This window comes from Carassius carassius, chromosome 47 (assembly GCF_963082965.1).
Source record: "Carassius carassius chromosome 47, fCarCar2.1, whole genome shotgun sequence".
Classification (NCBI taxonomy): Eukaryota; Metazoa; Chordata; class Actinopteri; order Cypriniformes; family Cyprinidae; genus Carassius; species Carassius carassius.
The window spans coordinates 25,583,762-25,605,352 of NC_081801.1; the positions used below are offsets into that span (position 1 = coordinate 25,583,762).

At 37.3% G+C, this 21,591-nt stretch overlaps 1 protein-coding gene across 7 annotated transcripts; it reads left to right on the top strand.

Annotated features, from left to right (window-relative positions):
* Window positions 1-1,735: 1,735 nt before the first annotated feature.
* p4ha2 (procollagen-proline, 2-oxoglutarate 4-dioxygenase (proline 4-hydroxylase), alpha polypeptide 2) lies at window positions 1,736-21,591 on the top strand. 7 transcript variants are annotated; one of them, XM_059542904.1, is made up of 16 exons: window positions 2,561-2,721; window positions 4,555-4,649; window positions 5,034-5,130; window positions 5,216-5,367; window positions 5,900-6,037; window positions 10,601-10,840; window positions 11,014-11,213; window positions 12,617-12,793; window positions 15,799-15,869; window positions 16,290-16,389; window positions 18,076-18,129; window positions 19,371-19,430; window positions 19,495-19,560; window positions 20,323-20,391; window positions 20,904-21,000; window positions 21,242-21,591. In XM_059542904.1, the coding sequence occupies exons 1-16, from the start codon at window positions 2,672-2,674 to the stop codon at window positions 21,310-21,312; spliced, it is 1,737 nt and encodes a 578-aa protein (XP_059398887.1). In that variant the 5' UTR covers window positions 2,561-2,671; the 3' UTR covers window positions 21,313-21,591. The 7 variants fall into 7 exon arrangements, with proteins under 7 accessions (XP_059398885.1, XP_059398887.1, XP_059398882.1 ...); XM_059542903.1 differs by lacking the exon at window positions 19,371-19,430 and adding an exon at window positions 3,436-3,517 and having other exon boundaries at window positions 2,562-2,721; window positions 5,900-6,055; XM_059542902.1 differs by lacking the exons at window positions 2,561-2,721; window positions 19,371-19,430 and adding an exon at window positions 1,736-2,013 and having other exon boundaries at window positions 5,900-6,055; window positions 21,242-21,590.

A 21,591-nucleotide genomic window follows, 5' to 3' on the forward strand; every position in this document is an offset into this window, starting at 1 on the left:
GTGGCCAATGAGGCGATTTCCTTGTTTGGAAGATGAACTCAGTCCATTAACTCGGACTCGGCGAAGCAAAATTCCGCACTTAGAAGAGACGTGCATTCATAGCGCAAAACAAAGCAGCAGTTGCCCCAAGGCAGGCCGCAAACGCTTCCTTGAGATGGTAGCTATCCCTAAGAACACACAATAATAGTTCTATTAAACTACCACCCAAATAAGGCAACCACATAGCCCGAACGTAAAACTACTTACCTGAGCAACAGCACGCTGACACATGAATCTCGCAGGAATGCGCCGTGCGCGAGTCAACAATAACATGTTATTCCGTTCAAGCCGGTGGAAAACGGGGTAGCCGCAACAAAGCAAGGAATTGTGACACCACCAAAAACTGGGTGAACCCAAACTACACGAGCCTTCCGCGTCACGCTCTACCCGGGGTTACGTTCGAGCTATAACATGCTCCTCCTGACTTGATTGGCCACCACGAGCCAATCGTAAACCGGCTAGAACGGATAAAGCCAATCTAACTAAATGGGGAGGAGGGACTGAATCCAACCACAATCCATCCTGCCACACCTGCAAGTACTGCCCCTGGAGGAGGCAGACCCAGCCCTGGCTTTGCTCTGTCCCGTCCGAGCATTGAGATGCTACGTAGACCAGACACAAAGCTTCAGGACCTCAGACCAGCTCTTTGTCTGTTACGGAGGCCGGCAGAAGGGGAAAGCCGTCTCTAAGCAGAGGATGCCCCACTGGATAGTGGATGCCATAACCCTGGCTTATCAGGCACAGGGTGTGCCCTGCCCGCTCAGGTTGCACACTCACTCAACTAGAAATGTTGCATCCTCCTGGGCGCTGGCTCTTGGCGCCTCGCTGACAGATATTTGCAGAGCTGCGGGCTGGGCGACCTCTAACACTTTTCCCAGTGTTATCCAATCTCACCCAGTGAGGTAGTGCTTTGACAATGGTAAGTGGAGCTACTTGTTCCGAGCCCCGGCCTACACCTAATAGGAGCACATGCAGCTCGCACAGGGCACTGGAAGGGGCAACACCCATGGCGCTTTGGTAGGGATCCCAATTTCGTCGGTCACCGACGTGACGTCTCCATTCCCTTGTAAATGGGATGTTACAGCATCTTGATCAAGTCTTAACTAATATTTTACGTCAAATTGATGTCATAATTGATACCACTGGGTGAGGATATCATCATTGTGACTACTCCAAACTGTCAAGATATAATAATTTAAAAAGTGACCATCTTAAAAAAACATGTTTTTGTGGGAACGGCCTCATAAGATTCCAAACAATTTGTAGGATTTGTACAGAATTAATGCAAACAAGCACTAAGTATATTCCCCTGTATTTATGACAACTTGTACATGTTGTTCTCCTGTATAATTCTTATTTCCATTAGTCATTACTGAACGATGCAGCAGAGCTCCCAGTCAAATGAGAACGTGCAGTCCATCAGGTTTCGCTTTACCGTAAATCATCGTGTATCGCCTGATATTTAGTCTCGTAACGAGCTTGGACTTTAAGGGAAGGAACCCTCTAAAATAATGAAATCCAGCAACCAGTATTTTATTTTTTGAACATAAGAGGATCTAAACACTGAGTTCTGCCAGAACGATCTTTCATATATTCAGGGCTTTATATGTGACGCAGGACGATTATCGAGTATCCTTCATTGCGTTTACACGGTGTTCTGTTGTTATGCCATTAAAGAGTAATGGCCTTTTAATATACAGATGGATTGTACCTCGAGAATTATGCAATATCTGACGCCGTTAAAGGCTGTATGTTACGTGTTTTTCCTGATATAGGCGCTCATCATGGAGCTCGGGAATGCGAGTGCGCGTTTATTAGAAGGATTGTGAGCGCGAGTGGAAAGTGTTCGAGGCTCTTCTGTACGTGGCAGCGAAAAATCACTGCAAACAGCTGAGATAAAGCGAAGGAGACTCTATCAAACTGATCCAGTAGAGCTGTTCCTTCAACACGGCCACTCTTCCCACTCAAACAGAGGTAAGCGCGGTTACATTTCAACCATTTGAACCGACTGTTTGATTTGTAACGGTTCTGCGTTCCATGCGACAGCAACATAATAACTTTACCTTTGACCTTTAAAGAACTCTAAGCGCTACATTGTTTCTTACACTGACGTCGTTGTGCAGATTCTTCCATTGAGATGCTTGCTGTGCGTTCACGTTTAAAAGTACAGAATATCAGCTGATGTTATTATTAATAATATTAAGACTGAAGCTGTAAAATAGCGTTTTTGATCGCGTAAAAACTGTATTCAAAATAAGCATAGCTACGTTTATATTGTTTCTAAGTTTAGTATGGTTTTAAATGTGTTTTATATACTAGCTGTTTGTTTTAGATTAATTTCTGATTTTTTTGGCACAAGTGTGTGAAATATATATCATACTGTTTTTATTTATTGCTTTATTTAATTCCGTTTTTACCTCCTTTACCTGCTGTCACGAGTCTAATATTACCGAGTATTATTTAGTTCGTTTATAACAGCATGCATACATCAGTGTCTGAAGATATGCATTGCTTTATTAGAGTTTTATATTCTATAAAGTTTGCTGATGTTCTCCAGCTGTTGAAAGCTACAGGCACAGATCCTCTTGGGCTGGACACAGAACGTTTCTGGAATTTTCTAGAGTTCTCTCTCATGCGCTCACTTCAGAAACATTTGAGAGGTTGTGTTGGATTGCTCTTAATGTTAGTCTTTTGGTATTTTTTTTTTTTTAGCAATAAACTTATGATATATGCCTCAAGTTAAAATATTTGATCAGTTTAGCTTTGCTCTCTTGATGCACAGTGATGTGAAAGTTCGACTGATTTCTTAACTCTATTCAGATGGACAGACCGATCACTGGAAGAGTTTGAATGAGCCCTGTTTTCACACAGCCTCGTCCAGTGACCGGTCACCATTCTAAACCTTTAAGAAGACCATCAGCGTATAAAGAGCAGCAGAAGAGAGTCAGATGCTGCTGAGTTTACATTACACTGAGAGCAAAGCCAGAGTTGGTCTGAACTCCAGATGTTCTCGGACCATGTGTGATTGTTTAACGAATTATACGGCTAAGTGCTTGCATTGTAAACCACTAACAAAGTCACACACTCTTATAGAGGTGGAGAAAAATATATTCATTGATAACTGTGGCTCCATCCATAATATAGCTCTGATTGCATGATGATCATATGCTCACTTACTGTATTTCTATTTCAGAAAGTAGAACTATATTACAGAATCTTTACACAGAAGCTTGCACAAGCCACTTTAATTCACTGAAAATCAGCACTTTAGATTTGCTAGATTAAAAAAAAAAACTGGTCATGACTTTCTGAATCCGACTCAAATTGAATGGTGAGGTCTTTAAATGGTGACCTATTTTAACAGACTTGTGGATTCTGTGTGGTTTCCAATTTAAGGTCATCCAGTTTCACCCACGCCCAGTTAAACCGTTCGTTCTGACACTCTGACGGTAATGACCGGTCATTAGCTACAAACTTAGTAAGTTCCCACCCTCACATGTATACCAAAGAGTTTGCTGTTTGTGGCTATGACGAAATCCACTTACACTTTTACGATTATAAAGTCAGCAGTAGATGCTCACCCCAGAAAATTACATCTTAAAAATTTAAGAACATACATGTTCTCCACTGTGTTTTTGAAAGATCATAAAAAAATAAAAAAAAATATGTAAAATGTATAATGCATTTAGTGTTCTGCTCATCAAGGCTGCATTTGTTTAATCAAATCGTAATTATTTCACAATATTATGGTTTTTGTTTCTGTATTTTTGATCAAAATAATGGGTTTTTATTTTAATATACTTTAAAATATATATATATATATATATATTTTTTTTTCTATGATGCAAAGTTGAATTTTCATCAGCCATTAGAGGTTTCTATTTTAAATGAAGGCTGTTTGTTTGAACTTTATATTCATCAAAAAAATCCTGAAAAAACAATCACTGGTTCCAAAACAATATGAAGCTATATGAAGTTTCCAACATTGGTAATAAATCCTCATATTATTCTGATCTCTGAAGATCATGTGACACTGAAGACTGGAGAAATGATGCTGAAAATACAGCTGTGCATCACAGAAATAAATTACACTTCAATAGTATGTTCAAATAGAAAACTGTTAATTTAAATGGCAATGATATTTTTTCCCCTGCATTTTCGTTCAAATAAATGCAGCCTTGATGAACAAAGATTACAATATTTTTTGTTCTCAAACTTTTGACCGGCAGTGTACAGTATATCTTTTGTACTCGTACTCTTGTTTTTGCCAGCAATAAAAGCTCTGCAGCTGTTTCTTGAGCCATTAGCGGTTAAGCACCAAAGACCTGACTTGGCTCAGTATTCAGTGTTTGTCCTCAGTTTTAAGCATGCTTTACACACACTTATGCACAGAATTGGTGCATAAAAATCTATTTTTAACAACCTGTGCAACCTTCAATTAAAGCCTTTGGTTAACTCCAGTGTGATATAAAGTATATCTGCACATTTCTAAAATGCTGTTTGGTTTCCTTGTAGGCTTTGCTCGACAATGGCAACATTTCTGGTGTTAACTCTGTTGACTCTGTCGTCCTTCTCTTCTCCCGTGCAAGCCGAAATCTTCACGTCAATCGGTAAAATTCTGAATAAAGTCATTCTGTTCTGCTGTTCAGTGTGCAGAGACCGCTGTAAGTAAACAGTGTATAGGTTGATTTGTAGTGAAATCCCTCATTAGTCCAGAAACAGCTTTTATTGAACCTGAGCTTCCAGAACGACTCATTTTCTACTAGTTAAACCAGTGCCTGAACGGTCAGCTTCTGGTATTTAGATGGTGATTAAATGATATAAGAATGCTGCCTTTGTAATTGCTGGAGCTGTCAATCAATTCAGTTAAAGGGATAGTTTTTTCATTATTTATTCAAATACTATGACTGTCTTTGCTGAAGGGCTGTACAACTTGAATAGATGTGCTTTTTAGGTTTCTTTGTCATTTTGTTTTATGCCTTCTCCTTTCATAGGCCAAATGACAGACCTGATATTTGCAGAGAGGGAGCTCGTCCAATCCCTGAAGGAATACATTGAAGCAGAAGAGTTGAAACTTGAAGCTGTGAAGAGGTGAGTGAGTCTCTCACTAGAATATCTGACTGTACATGAACCAGTGACTCATCTGTGTGTGTTTTTGTGTGTCTTCTGGCTTCAGCTGGGCTAATAAACTGGATATGTTGACACATGCATCCACGTCGGACCCTGAAGGCTTCCTGGCTCACCCGGTGAACGCTTACAAGCTGATGAAGAGACTCAACACTGAGTGGTCTGACTTAGAGAGTCTGGTGCTGCAGGACCCGTCAGATGGTACACTATATCACCAATCGTCATGCTTTTTTGGCTGTTGCTACAAATATACCCCAGTGACTTAAGACCAAAGTCCCATATTAGAAAATCTCAAACGTTGTGTAAAGTGTTATGCAAATAAAATTGAATTCAGTGTGTGTAGTTATCGCAGACACTCATGTATTTTCATTCCCTAATGTGAACTTGTGCGAACATGTGTTGCAACTGTTGCCACGTGGAGTTCTTGAGAATGTTTCCACTTAAATGGAAATCATGCAAGGGATGATACAGTCACTGTCACTGGAAATTATCAGGATCCCAGCTTGATGCAGATTATTTACTCATTTATTTTTATCAAATACATGCATGCCTATAAAATGCATAGAGACTTAAAGGGAGTTAAACTTTGATTATTCAGAAATATTTAAACATATGATACTGCTGTTATCCAATGAGAATCATGCATTACGAAGCGCTGTGTCTTTATAATCAGGGATTCTCATGCCTTAAGTCATGTGTGATAAAAAGCTCTTATCTTTCTTTTCTTCCGAAGGCTTCATATCGAACATGTCTGTGCACAGACAGTATTTCCCTGATGAGGAAGACGAGAAGGGAGCAGCCAAAGCACTTTTGCGTCTGCAGGACACGTATAAACTGGACTCTGAAAGTTTCTCCAAAGGCAAACTCCCAGGTCAGAGGCAGCACTCCGGTAACTCCTCTTTTCACACTTCTTTTTTCATTTTGAGTCCTTCAGTTAAAGACTCCGTGATAAACTGAGACTGTCATTCAATGCAACCCTTTCAATTGCACCCTTATTATCAGTGGCTTTCTGAGACTTAAATAGTGTTTTTTTTTTGTTGCATGTGCTTAATTTAGAATTTCTTTTTATTTTTTTTGTCATTTTGAATTTGGAAGGTTACCTTGATCAGGGGGGTATTCCAGAAAGCAGGTTATGTGACATACCCGGGTATGTTTAAGAGTAAGTAAATGGATAACCTCAACTTTCGGTTCCAAAAACGGAGGTGACTTTCAGGTTATGTTAGTTGTCATAGCAACTCACTCTCTGAACATAACCTGCTCCAGAGCAGGTTATGTTCCAGGATTAGTTCACTTCAGCGAGCCTTCAGTGGGCGTGACAGATACCGCACAACATTATATAATATTAGAATATGTAATATAATGTCTAAATTCTAAATCAAAATACATATCTGATATGACTTAATGTATAATTAGCATAAAACAAACAATATAATTCACATTCTCAAGTATTAAAGATTAAATGAAAAAAAATAAAAATGATTGCACAGCCATCAATTAGGTGGCGATATGCTCTAAGCATGTAAACAACTAATTAACAAAAGAAGAAGAAAGAAACAGCATGGCGCGCTTTTTCTTAGTGTCCATTTCTATAGTGACTCGTCGCTCTGTTGAGAATGTCTTGAGTCTTAACCAGGAACATACTCTGAGTTGAATTAACTTACTCCCGGACGAGTTTTTGGAACCACATACCTCGAGTAAGCAAGGTTTGGGGTTAATCAACCGAGAGTTCAGGTTTTAGTTCACGGTAAGTTAACCCTGCTTTCTGGAATACCCCCCAGGTAATTAGGGGCCAAGCATCAATGGGTTGGGCCAATAGATGATCATGTGAGCTGAGTGATAATATTTCCTTAAAGGGACACTCCACCCCAAAATGAAATTTTTGTCATTAATCTCTTACCCCCATGTCATTCCAACCCATAATAGCTTCGTTCGTCTTCGGAACACAATTTAAGATATTTTGGATGAAAACCGGGAGGCTTGTGACTGTCTGCGTTCAGCTCATATTCTCCAAAATGGTGCTATAATGATTTGGAGAGAAACGGAGGAGAGGAATTGTTGAATAAAGTAGTTATTTTTGTTTTCTTTGGGTACAAAAAAAGTATTGACGTTGATTCATAACGTTACAGATGGATGACTGATGGCAGATGGAGTATTCTGACGATGTCTTTCATACTTTTCTGGACCTTGACACTGTTATTTATTTGGCAGTCTATGGGACAGTCTCAAGCCTCCCGGTTTTCATCCAAATGATCTTAAATTGTGTTCCGAAGATGAACTAAGCTTTTACGGGTTTGGAACGAACTGGGAGGTAAGTGATTAATGAAAAAATTTTCATTTTGGTGTGGAGTATCCCTTTAAGAGGGCCTATCTTTTCTGAAGACTTCGCTCTGCTCGCTCAACCCAGAATGCCCTTTGGTGATTTGCTTGTTCGAGATCGAGAATGGTAGAGCAGTTATGAAGCTGCCAGCCTTATACATAAATTGTTTGTAATAGTGATGCACGGGTCAGGTTTTTTCAACCTACGGGTCCCGCTTTTCTGAAATTATTTGGCCCGCCCCGCAAATAAAGTCAAATTTCTTGACCTGCCCCATGCATCGGGGACATCACTGAAGTTAAGTTGCTACTGAGACCTTCGTATTGCAACCTTATCAAAGAACCTAATAATATATGAAAATATATATTCCACATTTAATATAGGCTATAGGTAATTGCACTATGATGGTTAGTTCGTGAACAAATCTTTTAGGTGAACGAATCGTTCTAATTCACGTAATCCACTGACCATAGACAAGACTCATATTTCTCATTCACTGAAGTTCCTCCTACAGCAGCGCATGCGCAGCTCGTGAACCGCTCTGCGAACGGTTTCATCCTGTCAAAGAGTTACTCAAGATGTGACGGAGCAAGTGATTTGTTGAATGTAGTGAACGAATACGATCTTCTCGTTCATGAACGAGTTGAATAAACCGATACATCTCTATCGTGAATGAAATGAATGAGAGTATACAGGGTCCGTCTGCCAAGCATGTAAATCTCGATCAGCAATCAGCAGATACAAAGCGCAGTTATTGGTGCACATACGCTTGTTTTCATATTTAGAATACAGAACATAAGTCCCTCGTGCTTTGTTAATCTGAACAATTTATACTGTTTAATTAATGCGATCATGCACACACTTTAATAAAGCCAAATCAGATTTTGTGCCAAGTAAATACGTTCGTTGACTTTAGACATAACACATAAGACACTCTTTTTCGCCACCTGCTGGCGTATTTGTGAAGTACGAAGAAATGGTCACTGAACGAATCAGTGAACGAATCGTTTTGGTGAACGAACTGAAAACCACGAATCTCTTGAAAGAATCAAAATTTTCACCACTAAATTCCATGCAACATAAATGCATTTTTAAAATCCCGCGGGTTATGAGATAAGCCGCGCATCACTAGTTTGTAAGTGTTTCGATTCCCCTGTCCACTCTTTGCTGACATAATGTGCGGTCACTGACTGCATGATCTGCGGTCTTCCAGAAGAATATCGGACCTGGCAGCTCATACTGCTTGACAAATGTTTGCAGCATGGCCTTGAATGAGCTCTGCTCTACCGTATTAACAGAAAGCATTTCTTTTGCTTGGCAGCAAGTCACCGCATCAGTACACTTCTTTCATTCTTCACTGTCAGAATGAAAAGCCCATATCTGGTTGGTTGGTCCCTAGCTGTTTTGCAAAGTTCAGTTGTGCGTGATGGCATGAGCAGTGAACTGTGTTCTGTAGGATGGTGCAACACAAATAATGATGTAGAGGTGTTATCTCTCCATCACTTCAGACGTGTCTCATGGCTGTCCTCTTTCATTAGGCCTAATCCCAAATTATTGCCAGATAGGCGAAGTGGCGTATTTTTTTTTTTTTTATTGACCAAAGTTTGTAGACCGACGCCATTATTAGTGTCACTATGCCTAAGCATGTATACTTCTAACCTGCAAAAAAAGGAATTGTTAAAATCAATTTAGCTAAAATCTAACCAGATCATCTTCAGACCATGCTGACAAAAAAGTGATCTAATTCTAGTTGATTAGATTAATGCATTATTTTTTTAAAGCAAGATCATACTTTGGGTATGCTATAATAACCATGACCTTTGGCCTAGTGGTCAGGAGATATGAAAAATGGCTATTTCTGCTTATAATATCTAAACGATGTGAACCATACTAATTTTTTTTTGTTATAAAATGTCGTATTTTGTGAACAAATTGGTGTATTGTCACGAAATTTGGATTGCGTCTTTGAAATTGCAATATTTATTATACACTATTGATCGGTGTACATTTTTGTAATATGTCAAACTGCCCTTGTGATTTTTTTAATCATAAATTTCCCTTCCTCTTGCAATATTTCCTTTTAAACTTATTTTGTTAATACTAACATTAAATAAACTGACACTAAACTCAAAAACTTTTATTTATATATATATATATATAAACTTAAAAATTTCTGAAAAAAATGTTCATTGCTTGAAATAAATAAATAAATAAATTAATAATAATATAATAAACATTTATTAGCATAGCACTTTTCATACAAAAAATACAACTCCAGGTGCTTCACAAGCATAAAATCAAGCACTATAAAGGTTCAAAATTTAAAACAAAGCATAAAGTTTGACCTCAATATCAATATAAATAATAAAACAATGATAAAAGAATCAGAAGGTAAAATAAAACATAAAAGCTGACTTCACACCTCATTGTTATACTGATAAGTAACTTTAAAAATGTATGTCTTGACTCGTGGTTTTTTGTTTTTATAAATAAACAGCTTCTTTTACTTCAGTTGGTACAATTCCACATTTTTTGCAGCATAATGTTTAAAAAAAGCGCCTCCAGAATGTTTATGATTTACTGAATATTGTGCTGGAAGACTAGCACTAGAGGATCTTACATATCTCATATAGACAGTATGAAATGTATAGAGGTGCAGTGTTTTATAAACCAATAAAATAACCGTAACATCAGTTCTTTGATGGACTGGTAACCAATGCAGTTCCATTAAAACCAGTGTAATCTGCTCGGTTTCATTAGCACTCTGGCTGCTGCATTTTGTTTTAGTTGTAACTTTATTATAGAAGCCTTAGGCAAGCCCGTATACAAAGAATTAAATTTGACAAACTTGATTAAAATGAGAGTTAAAACTAAGGTCACAGTCCAGAATGATGCCCAGGTTCTTAAGAAACCAAACCCAGCTTCCAAGTAATATTTAAAACAAGAAATTATGTAGGATATATAAAAAACCTAAATCAATTTTATTGCCCGTCTGAGATTAATGAGCGCTGGAATCTGTCAGTGTGATGTGGCTAATAGCTGGGATCAAGCAGCAGTCATAAATCATACAGCGTGCTTTCACCGAAACCTGTGGTAAACGACGTAACATTGTGTCCGCAGGGGTGCGCTACAACGCTGAGCTGACAGTGGATGACTGCTTCGACATGGGCAAACTGGCCTACAACGAGAATGACTATTATCACTCAGTGCTGTGGATGCAGCAAGCGCTCAGACAGATGGACTCGGGAGAAGACGCCAAGACGGCCAAAGCTGATATCTTAGATTATCTGAGTTACTCCGTCTATCAGATGGGTGACCTGCCACGAGCCATCGAACTCACCCGGCGCTTGGTGGCCATCGGTACGCCGTTTCTCTCTGTTTGAACAGCAAATTGTCACCTAGATGATCATTAGGAAATGTAATAGCCACACGAAACTCTTATATGTATTACATTGAATCTGAAACATACCTGATGCGGTTTTTTTGGCTGTGTTTCTGGAGCGTGGCGTGTCCTGTGCTGTGTGTACCTGCAGATCCCAGCCACCAGAGGGCAGGAGCAAACCTGCGCTACTTCGAGCGGCTGCTGTCTAAGGAGCTGAGGGACCGGGGTCGGAGCCAGCAGGAGCCCGCGGACGAGAGGCCCATTCAGCTGGACACGTATGAGCGGCCCAAAGACTACCTGCCCGAGAGAGAGGTGTACGAGGCCCTCTGCAGGGGAGAGGGAGTCAAAATGGTGAGCACAGCTCATGTCCATTATACACCATGGAGGAATTATTTGCTCTTCTCCCTTTGTAAGCCTTTGAATCATTTACAGCGTCTCATGTTTTAAACTTTTATGTTTTATGCTGCTGCATATGCTCTTTTTTTCCTTTGATTTTAAAAATACAGTAAAAACAGTAATATTGTGAAATATTATTACAAATTTGAATTTGTGTAGATCTGTGTTAAAGTGTAATGTATTTCTGTCATGCGCAGTTGTATTTTCAGCATCATTCCTCCAGTCTTCAGTGTCACATGATCTTCAGAAATCAGAATAATATGATGATTTACTGCTCAAGAAACATTTCTGATTATTATTAATGTTGAAAACAGTTTATTCTGCTTTATATATTTGTGTAAACTTTAATAAACTACTGGTTTGGGGTAAGTACAGTTTTGCATTAAACAGGATGCATTAAACTGACCAAAAGTGACATTTAGTAATTTATAACAATGCAAGGATTTTAAGCAAATGCTGTTTGAATGTTCTAATCAAAGAATCCTGAAAAAAAAAAACTTATCACAGTTTCCACAAATATATTAAGCAGCAAAAGCTGTTTTTAACACCAATAACAATAAGAACCATAATACTTGAGCACCAATAATAATTAATAACAACTGAGCAGTAAATCATCATATTATTGTTTTCTGAAGATCTTGTATAACCGGAGGAATGATGCTGAAAATACAGCAATTGTTTTTCAATTAAAATTATTTCACAATATTTCAGTTTTTTTATTTTTTATTTAAAGTTTTAGAGTTTAACAGTTACTAAAGTTACAAACACAACTAAATAAAGGTAACTACCATAGAACATAAAAATACACACAATTACACAAAGAAAAGAAACGGGAAGAAAAAAGAAAAAAATGAGGGACTGCCTCAATTAACAGATATTAACAGCATAATTAGAAAATATATACAGATATGACAATATTCACAACTGTTTTCTACAACATTTCAGTGTTTACTGTATTTTTGAACATATAAATACACCCTTAGTGAGCATGAGGGACATCTTTCAAAAGCATGAAAAAAAATCTTAATTATTCCAAACTAATTACAAACAATATCCATGCAGTATGTATATTATGCACACAATATGAAGGGGACCACGATTTCGATTCTATCCAGCTAACACACAAGTCTTGTGGCTGTAGTTTCAAATCCTTGTGTATTTTAATGTTTATTTAGTTAACTTTAACATTATTTATTTAGTTTGTTTTAGAATAGTTATTCAGTGTCATTCCACACAGAATTATAATCATCCAGTCTTGATCTAAATCTCAGTTTAAAAACAAATTCATTTTAAATAGCAGTAGGTCGTCATAAAAAAGCTATAGAAGTTTTTTTTTTCTCCTCTTAATTTCCCAACAGACTCCAAAGAGGCGTAGCCGGCTGTTCTGCCGCTATCAGGATGGTAACGGGAACCCGCGTCTGCTGCTCCAACCCATGAAGGAGGAGGACGAGTGGGACAGTCCTCATATCGTACGCTTTCTGGACGCCCTCTCCGATGAAGAGATCGAGAAGATCAAGGAGCTGGCCAAACCCAATGTGAGTGTGCAGATGGACACAATATAGGCATGAGTCTATATACGGTCCATACATAGTCCCTAGACCGTATATAGATTCATATAGACACATATAGATGTCTTTATGACATCTAAATGCATCTATGTGGACCGTATATTAGCATGACACTATATACTGTCCATATGTGCATTTTCTGTAAAGCTGCTTTGAAATAATGTGTATTGGGAAAAGTGCTATACAGATAAATTTGAATTGAATTGAATATACAGACCACGGACAGTCTATATGACATATATGAAATCTATATAGACCATATATATAGACATGAATCTATATATTTTAAAATGTATGCATTTCAGTAGATGCTTTTATCCAAAGTGACTTACAGTGCATTCAGGCTGACATGTTTTTACTTAACATGTGTTCCCTTGGAATCGAACTCACAACCTTTTGAGTTGCTAACACAATGCTCTACCACTAAACCACAGGAACACTATACATATCTATATCCATATATTAACCATGGACAGTATATAAGCTACAATAGACAGTATATAGATGAATTTGACTAGCTTAAAGGAGTAAATCACCCTAAAATGAGTTTTATTTATTTTTTCATAACGGGTTAATTTCCCCTAAAAAAAAAATCACACATACCACAAAGGCCTATCTGTGCTTTTATTTGGAATTGTGAATAAGAAAGCTTTTGTTTCACATCAAATGCAAGTTAATGTGGTTTTTACTTTTATGTCTGCACTCTGCTAAATCTTTTGTTCTTGAGTTATTTGTTTTAATGTTTTGCAAGTATCTGACAGTCACTGCTTTCAAAGACGCTAATTTGAAGAAACCGGTTTCGTATTAGACATGCACCGAAATTTCGACTGCCAAAAATGGCATTTGGGAATTTTAATTTCCAGAATTTTAATTTCGATGCATCCCTTCCTAGTATAGATGTGGTGAAAAAAAAAAAAATAATAATTACAGGCTCCATAATAAGGAACTAAAAATGAATTCTAATAGGCTTGCTTCATAGAAATGTGGAGTTGATGGATGAATCTGAGAGACTTTTTCAAGATTTATTCATGTTCATGTTATCAAAAAAAAGAAAAGATGTAGGCAGGGGCGGCCTTAAGCATCTGGGGGCCCGTTTCAATAACTAATATGGGGCCCTGCCCACATAAAATGTAAACATAATAGAGCAGAAAAAGCAAGGATTCCTGTTGGTTTGCATCATATTATTTTATTACTCGCACTTTCAGCTTCATTAAAAGGCAGCTTTATATAAACTATATACAATACAGCGTTTTACGTTGGAATAAGCCTCGCCCTTTCACGCAGGGCAACATCACTGCTTATTTGATTTGCGCAGTAGCTATATTTTCAGCTGTCTGGGCTGACTTAAAAAAAAAAAAAAAAAACAGCTCAAACATCCCCTCAACTTGCCGTATTACGGAGCCCGGGAAGTCACCTGTGTAAGTAAAAATAATTTTTAAAAAATCCGTGACGACGGTTTTGGCAATCCGTGCGCCCTAAACCGTACTCACGAATTCTCAAACTGTTCCCTCGGTTTAACAAATCGTGCCCACGGATTAATAAACCGTACCCACGAGTTTCTAACCCGCGCTCTCAGATTTGTAAACAGTGCCTGCAGTTTCTGAAATCTGTACCCACGAATTCATAAACCGTGCCCACGCTTTCGCAATCCGTTCCCACGGGTTTGTAAAATGTACTCACGGATTTGTGGCTCACTCATTTTAGAAGATCATTTGAGAGCTACTTTTTAAAAATGAAAGTGGCCGAGAGCTACTCATGCAATAATTAAATCTCTTAAATAATGTCTCATAACTCTCATATTAACAACTATGCTAACTGTTTTAGACCTAAAAGAGTTATTGTAGGCCTATATATGTCCCCCTTAATTGACATAGGCTATATATATCAAAATATTATACTGTAAAAACACATAATTATTGTTGATTTTTATAGTGCATCATAACTAGAGATAAAATGGTATGAAAATGTAATTTCATAATTATAGTGACCAAAATGAGCATGGTTATCACATAATCCTGTTCAAAAAGTACTAATACTACACAATAAAATCAATTCACCAAGTTTTATGTAGAAAACCAAATAACAAATAAACTTACCATCAATATGCACTTTTTGTTTACATGAACATTAAAATAGTAACATTAAAAATGATGGCCAAATTTGAAAGGAGTGTCTTGCAACATGTTATCTAACATGTACACGTTCAAATAAAGTTTTGACAAAAAAGTTTTTATAAAAAGATAAACCTCGCATATTTCAGCCTTTAAATCATTTTTATAGAAAGAATGATTCAAAAAAAGACAAAATACTGACATTTACAATGCACATTATTAGCTTATCTTTTATTATTAATAGTAAAATTCGGTTCCCGTGGCGTCTGTCGTTGCTATGCACCATGCGCTCTCCACAACGACAGAGAAGTTTTAATAGCTAATGGATTTCCACCACCGAAAAACGCTTTGCTGTAGCTCTGCTAGAAGATTTATTTAGAAAAAACACCCGTAGTTTGGGTGCACCCCCATCCTTCATGTTGACTTGTTGCGCCTGGAAAAAAATGAGCGCGTCGCTTCAATTATTTGAAATAATGAACTTGAGCGTGCAAAAGACGCGATATTGAACGGCCCTCGAGCTACCTCCAATCAGGTCACGAGCTACTCTCGCGAGCGACGTGTTGGAGACCACTTTAGACATTATGTCTGAAAATCAATATCCTAGGGAGAAAATGAATGGGATTTTCCTGTTCTGTTGGGGGCCCCCTTGGAGGGCGGGGCCCGTTTCAATTGAAACGGGTGAAACATAGGTAAGGCCGCCTCTGGATGTAGGGCAGGACTTGGTTCTGTGCATCAGTGTTGGATTGGCTGGTAAGAGTTGGTCATTGCATTAGTGACAGTAAGTGTTTTTTTGCCATTGACACATCACTTGTTTAAAATCTGAATGTGAATGCAAAGCTAATTCTGAGTTGTTCTGTGTAGCTTGCTAGAGCCACAGTCAGAGACCCAAACACAGGTGTTCTGACGGTCGCCCATTACAGAGTTTCCAAAAGGTGAGCTCATATACATCAGTTCATTTAATAGTATTCATGTCTTGCTTGTATAGAACATAAGTTGACTGGGGCTGGACGGTATGACAATAGAAAAGTGTTCACTTTTCAATACAAAGCATATCACAGTAGATATATTTGAGTGAATATTGGTGGAAATCTCCTGCTTAATTTTTGATATTCAGAACAGCATCACTCTTGATCATGTGATTTGCGTGAATAAACTAGATATTCATTACAAAAGTATATTATGATATACAGTACGTACCTTTACTGTAATAAAAAATCTTTCATTCTTAGATTTCCCCCCCGGGCAATACATTAATAAGTGTAACTAATTTGATATTGGGAGACAGCTGTTAAACAGAATTCTGCCCATTTCCTGTGTGGTGGTGATCTTCTTGTCCTCTGGTGTGTCTGCAGCGCGTGGTTAGAAGAGGAAGATGATCCAGTGATCGCTCGGGTCAATCAGAGAATAGAAGATGTCACTGGATTATCTGTAAACACAGCAGAACTTCTACAGGTCACTCATCCTAAAAACTCCAGAACATCACACACACGATCTGTGCTCTCCATAGGCTTCAGTCTCGCACCATATCATGTACCATATACCATATATATCATATCATATCATATATCATATCGTATCATATCACACATAACATATGACACACACTCTGTGCTCTCCATAGGCTTCAGTCTCACACGATATCATATACCATATACCACATATATCATATCATATATCATATCGTATCATATCACACATAACATATCACACACACTCTGTGCTCTCCATAGGCTTCAGTCTCACACGATATCATATACCATATACCATATATATCATATCATATCATATATCATATCGTATCATATCACACATAACATATGACACACACTCTGTGCTCTCCATAGGCTTCAGTCTCACACGATATCATATACCATATACCATATATATCATATCATATATCATTTCGTATCATATCACACATACCCTATCACACACTCTGTGCTCTCCATAGGCTTCAGTCCCATATCACATCACATATCACATCACTTATAATATATCATATCATATATCACACATCACATATCATATCATATATCATTTTGTATCATATCACACATAACATATCACACACACTCTGTGCTCTCCATAGGCTTCAGTCTCACACCATACCATATAGATCATATATAATTTCGTATCATATCACACATACCCTATCACACACTCTGTGCTCTCCATAGGCTTCAGTCCCATATCACATCACATATCACATCACGTATAATATATCATATCATATATCACACATCACATATCATATCATATATCATTTCGTATCATATCACACATACCATATCACACACTCTGTGCTCTCCATAGGCTTCAGTCCCATATCACATCACATATCACATCACGTATAATATATCATATCATATATCATATATCACACATCACATATCGTATCATATATCATATCACGTCACATATCATATATCTCACATCATATATACGTCACATATGAGATCATATCATATATCATAATATATAATTTATGATTTTTAAATTTTTTATTAAAACTTAAAAGAAAATTATTTGTGATTATTCCTTAAGTTATGTTCTAAATTTAACAGTAAATATCTGTTGTGCAGTACTTTGTTTGAATTCCAAACAACAAATTGTTACATGTTCACTTGATTTACATTCTTACAAGTTGATATTATAATATATAAAAGACTTTAGAGACAGTTTTGCATATTATGATATAACATGGAATAGTACATAAAGAATAATACACGTTAAAATAACAGCGATCATATTTGGTCACACTTTATTTTAAGGTCCAGTTCTCACTATTAATAACCATTAACTATGACATTAGCCTCAATAAACTCCTAATTTGCTGCATATCACTTGTTAGTAATGCAGTTGTGAGTTTAGGTATGAGGTGGATTAAGGGGTCTACAATATGATCATGTAGAATAAGGCATTAATATGTGCTTTATAAGTACTAATAAATAGCTAATGTGCTAGTAATGAGCATGCTAGGTAATAGTGAGAATGGTTCTTAAAACGAAGTTCCAGATTGTTTACTCGCATGGTTAAATTTGCACACAATGCTTATGTGAACAGTGAATTGTCTTTGCTGTGATTCTGATACAGAGTTAGATTGAAAAGGGTTTTCTTATAACTTCTGTTGAATCTTAGGTGGCTAACTATGGCGTTGGAGGCCAATATGAACCACATTATGATTTCTCAAGGGTAAGACCTTTGTGCAAGAACAGTGGCATGTGCATGAAGAAATATAAGAGATTGTTTTCATTAAAAACAATGCAATGTCCTATTTATATTTCTGTGATAGTTAAGAAAATGTGTATATCAGTGGGACTTTTTTTGCTGTCAGTTGACACACACTATCCATTTCTCATCTTAATCCTAGTTTTGTCCATAAAACAATTAATGAGACCCATTCCTATAGCGGATGGAGGAATTGCGTTAGATTAGAATTAACTCAAGACTTAAGAGTGAAATTAAGGTGTATACTTTAAGTTTTTAGTTCTAATGTTCATTTCCAATCACGGATACATACGGTTTATTATTAACAAGGTTTATTATTTATGACAAATAACATAATCATGGATGTGGTTAATGTCAAAATAAACTAAATAATCATTAGCTACTGAGATGGTCAATCTAAACTTGCCTAAAGAAAAAAAAAAAGAATTACTGAATATTTATTGAAAGTTTTATTCTTTTTAATAATATGCTTAATGTGGAATACAGTGTGTCACCTGATGGCAAAATCCCATTTAAAGTGTATCCAAGGAAGCGTTTACACGACATCTATGTTCTGAAAACAGAAAGGTTTTGCATGCAAACGACAACGTCAAAATGATCCTCGTTCAAAGGGATCCACAACGAAACGACTAAAAACGCTGTATTCATGCCAGGTCAGTAGATGGCGATGTCACTTTGTAAAGAAACACTACGCATAGACTCATTCCTGTAGACTCGACACATTTTATGCACGTGTATGACGTCACGGTTTACACAAAATTCACATTTATGTAGTTTGTGCAGAAACGATAACGATAACACGGTATCATTAAAAAAAACAAATTGTGCATAAATGAACGTCCAAAATGATGTTGTGTAAACGCCCCCTACAGTAATAGGATGGAATGGCAGCTTACAGTGCACCTTTTTATTGCTGGTGGTAATACATTTCCTGACAATGTCTTAGGAATTTTTTATTTCTTATGTTAATGGGAATGCATTAGACATTTGGATTTTGACGAAAGTACCACATAAACCACTGGAGCTGAACTATTCTCAGAAGAAGATTATTTTACATTGAGTTTACATGATTTGTAAATTGATTTGATACCAGACACTCAGCTTTCATGTTGTCATATTGAAGATAAAGTAACGTTGCCTCAGAGGCGGAGATATTCCCCTGCTACACTTCAATCTGGTTTAAAAGTTACAAACGTCTGTTGCAGCGTCCTTTTGACAGCAACCTCAAGGTTGATGGAAATAGACTTGCCACCTATCTGAACTACGTAAGTACATGTGTTGTGCTTCTGCCGCTCTGCCTGTCTTTACTCTAAAATTTTATCTTCATAGAAAGATGAACCTGATGCTTTCAAATCATTAGGCACTGGAAATCGTGTGGCTACTTTTTTAAATTATGTAAGTATGTGTATCTTGTGGTGCCTGGTATTGCTCTTGTGTTGGCATCAGGTCTTGTAATATGAATCCACATGAACACTACACACTACAGCAGTGGTGCTAAACCAGGGACAGCAAGACCGATCACGCAGCAAAAGAAGCCAAATGGCTCAAAAAAAAGAATTATATTGCTTGTTTGCATTGAAGAACCAGGATTGTAAAAAATCTGGATGTATGAGGGGGGCCGGTTTTTAAAAGTGAGATTTATAGACCTGTAAAAGTCTGTAGGAGTTGTAAAAAGTATTTAAAAAATCTGGAAACTTAGGAACAACTGAAACATCTGGAAACTTGAGAATCAGTGCACTACACTTTCACAGCACTTTTAAGGCCACCGTGCAAATTTAGTGACTATAATATCTTTAAATAGCAGATATGTTTAATCCAGACTGTTACATAGCACATTAAAATACAAAATAATAAAAATAAAAGCAATACTCCCTTTATATAGTTATATAGCATACCGAACATGCATGACTTCTGGGTAATGCTATGTACACAAACACAAAAAGAAAGAAATGCACTAAAATACAATACAATGATGAAAATTGGCTTCTTAGTATTACTTTAGTTTCTAACTTGCCTTTATTTTGGGCAGATCTTTTGCATTAAAAATCTCACCCATATTCTATATTATATAGTACTAAGTATTTTTCCACAACAGAAATATGAAACTGATGGCATATCATGTTGTACTTCTGCATGTTGAATCTTTCTTTGTTACAGATGAGTGATGTTGAGGCTGGTGGGGCGACGGTTTTCCCTGATTTTGGTGCTGCTATTTGGCCTAGAAAGGTATGGACAACCTTTTCAAACATTTATTACAAACAATTAATAAAACCTGTTTTAAAGGGTTACTCCACCCCAAAATGAAAATGTTGTCATTAATCACTTACCATCATGTCGTTCCAAACCTGTAAAACTTTAAGATTTTTTTGGGGATGAAAACCGGGAGGCATGAGACTGCCAAGTAACTTACACTGTCAAGAATAGTCCATCTGACATCAGTGATTCAACTGTAACATGAAGTGAGGAGAATACTTTGCTGAATAATGGTTACATTTCCCTTGCCTTAAATATTGAGCACAGATGGGAAGATCGGATCACTTTACTGACTCTCTCATTCAGTCTTGTTTTTGTAAAATGAATCCATCTTTATTCAAGTCATTTTGTTAATTTGAGTGGCGTTAATGCATGCTAATACGCAGCTAGTGGATAGTGAGAATCAATCCTTTAAACTAAAGTGCTGCCATTAGTTATTTGACAGATGCAGCATTTGTTCTAAAAGGATCCTCATCTTTCTGTAGGGAACGGCTGTGTTCTGGTACAACCTGTTCAGAAGTGGAGAAGGAGACTACAGAACCAGGCATGCAGCCTGTCCGGTTCTAGTCGGCAGTAAATGGGGTAAGTGGACTAAACACAGACTCGTGTGAAGTTTAGTCTTCAAACACTGCTGCTGCTTGCCGTGAATAGGCTACAGATTGGTGTAGTTTTTAAAATGCACAAATGCCACGTTCTTCAAAGAGATCTACTACTACTGCTTTTAGAGAACAAAGTGAGCATGGCATAAGAAGTAGGCTGTTTTAAATGCATCAAATGTCCATTCCTCCCCCAATTCTCATTTACAAGTCTTCTCATTTGGCAGTTTCAAACAAATGGATCCATGAGAGAGGACAAGAGTTCAGACGGCCGTGTGGCCTGACTGAAGTGGACTGATCTTGAGCTTGGTTCTGCAAACACAGACACTTCAGACGCATCAGGAACACACAGGAGTTCAGTCAGGACTAGCTGCTGGAGACACCCCAGGCTGGGGATTGTGGGTCATTTCTCTTTTATTGGAGTGTTTCATTCCCCCGTTCCTTAACATTTCTTGGCTGGAGTATCGTGTCGTGAGGTTTTTATGTAATGCATAAATTATTGTCCTGTTCTTTAGTGATTATTTAATATTCTTATATGGTTTGCAATAAAAACATCTAAATTTGAAGTCATGTTTCT

Bases quoted from the DNA above. Each gene is read 5' to 3' on its own strand.
- p4ha2 (XM_059542904.1), top strand. From the start codon at position 2,672: ATGCGCTCACTTCAGAAACATTTGAGAGGTTGTGTTGGATTGCTCTTA. The intron at 4,650-5,033 runs GTAAAATTCTGA...CTCCTTTCATAG, and splicing joins CGAAATCTTCACGTCAATCG to GCCAAATGACAGACCTGATA. The intron at 12,794-15,798 runs GTGAGTGTGCAG...TGTTCTGTGTAG, and splicing joins AGGAGCTGGCCAAACCCAAT to CTTGCTAGAGCCACAGTCAG.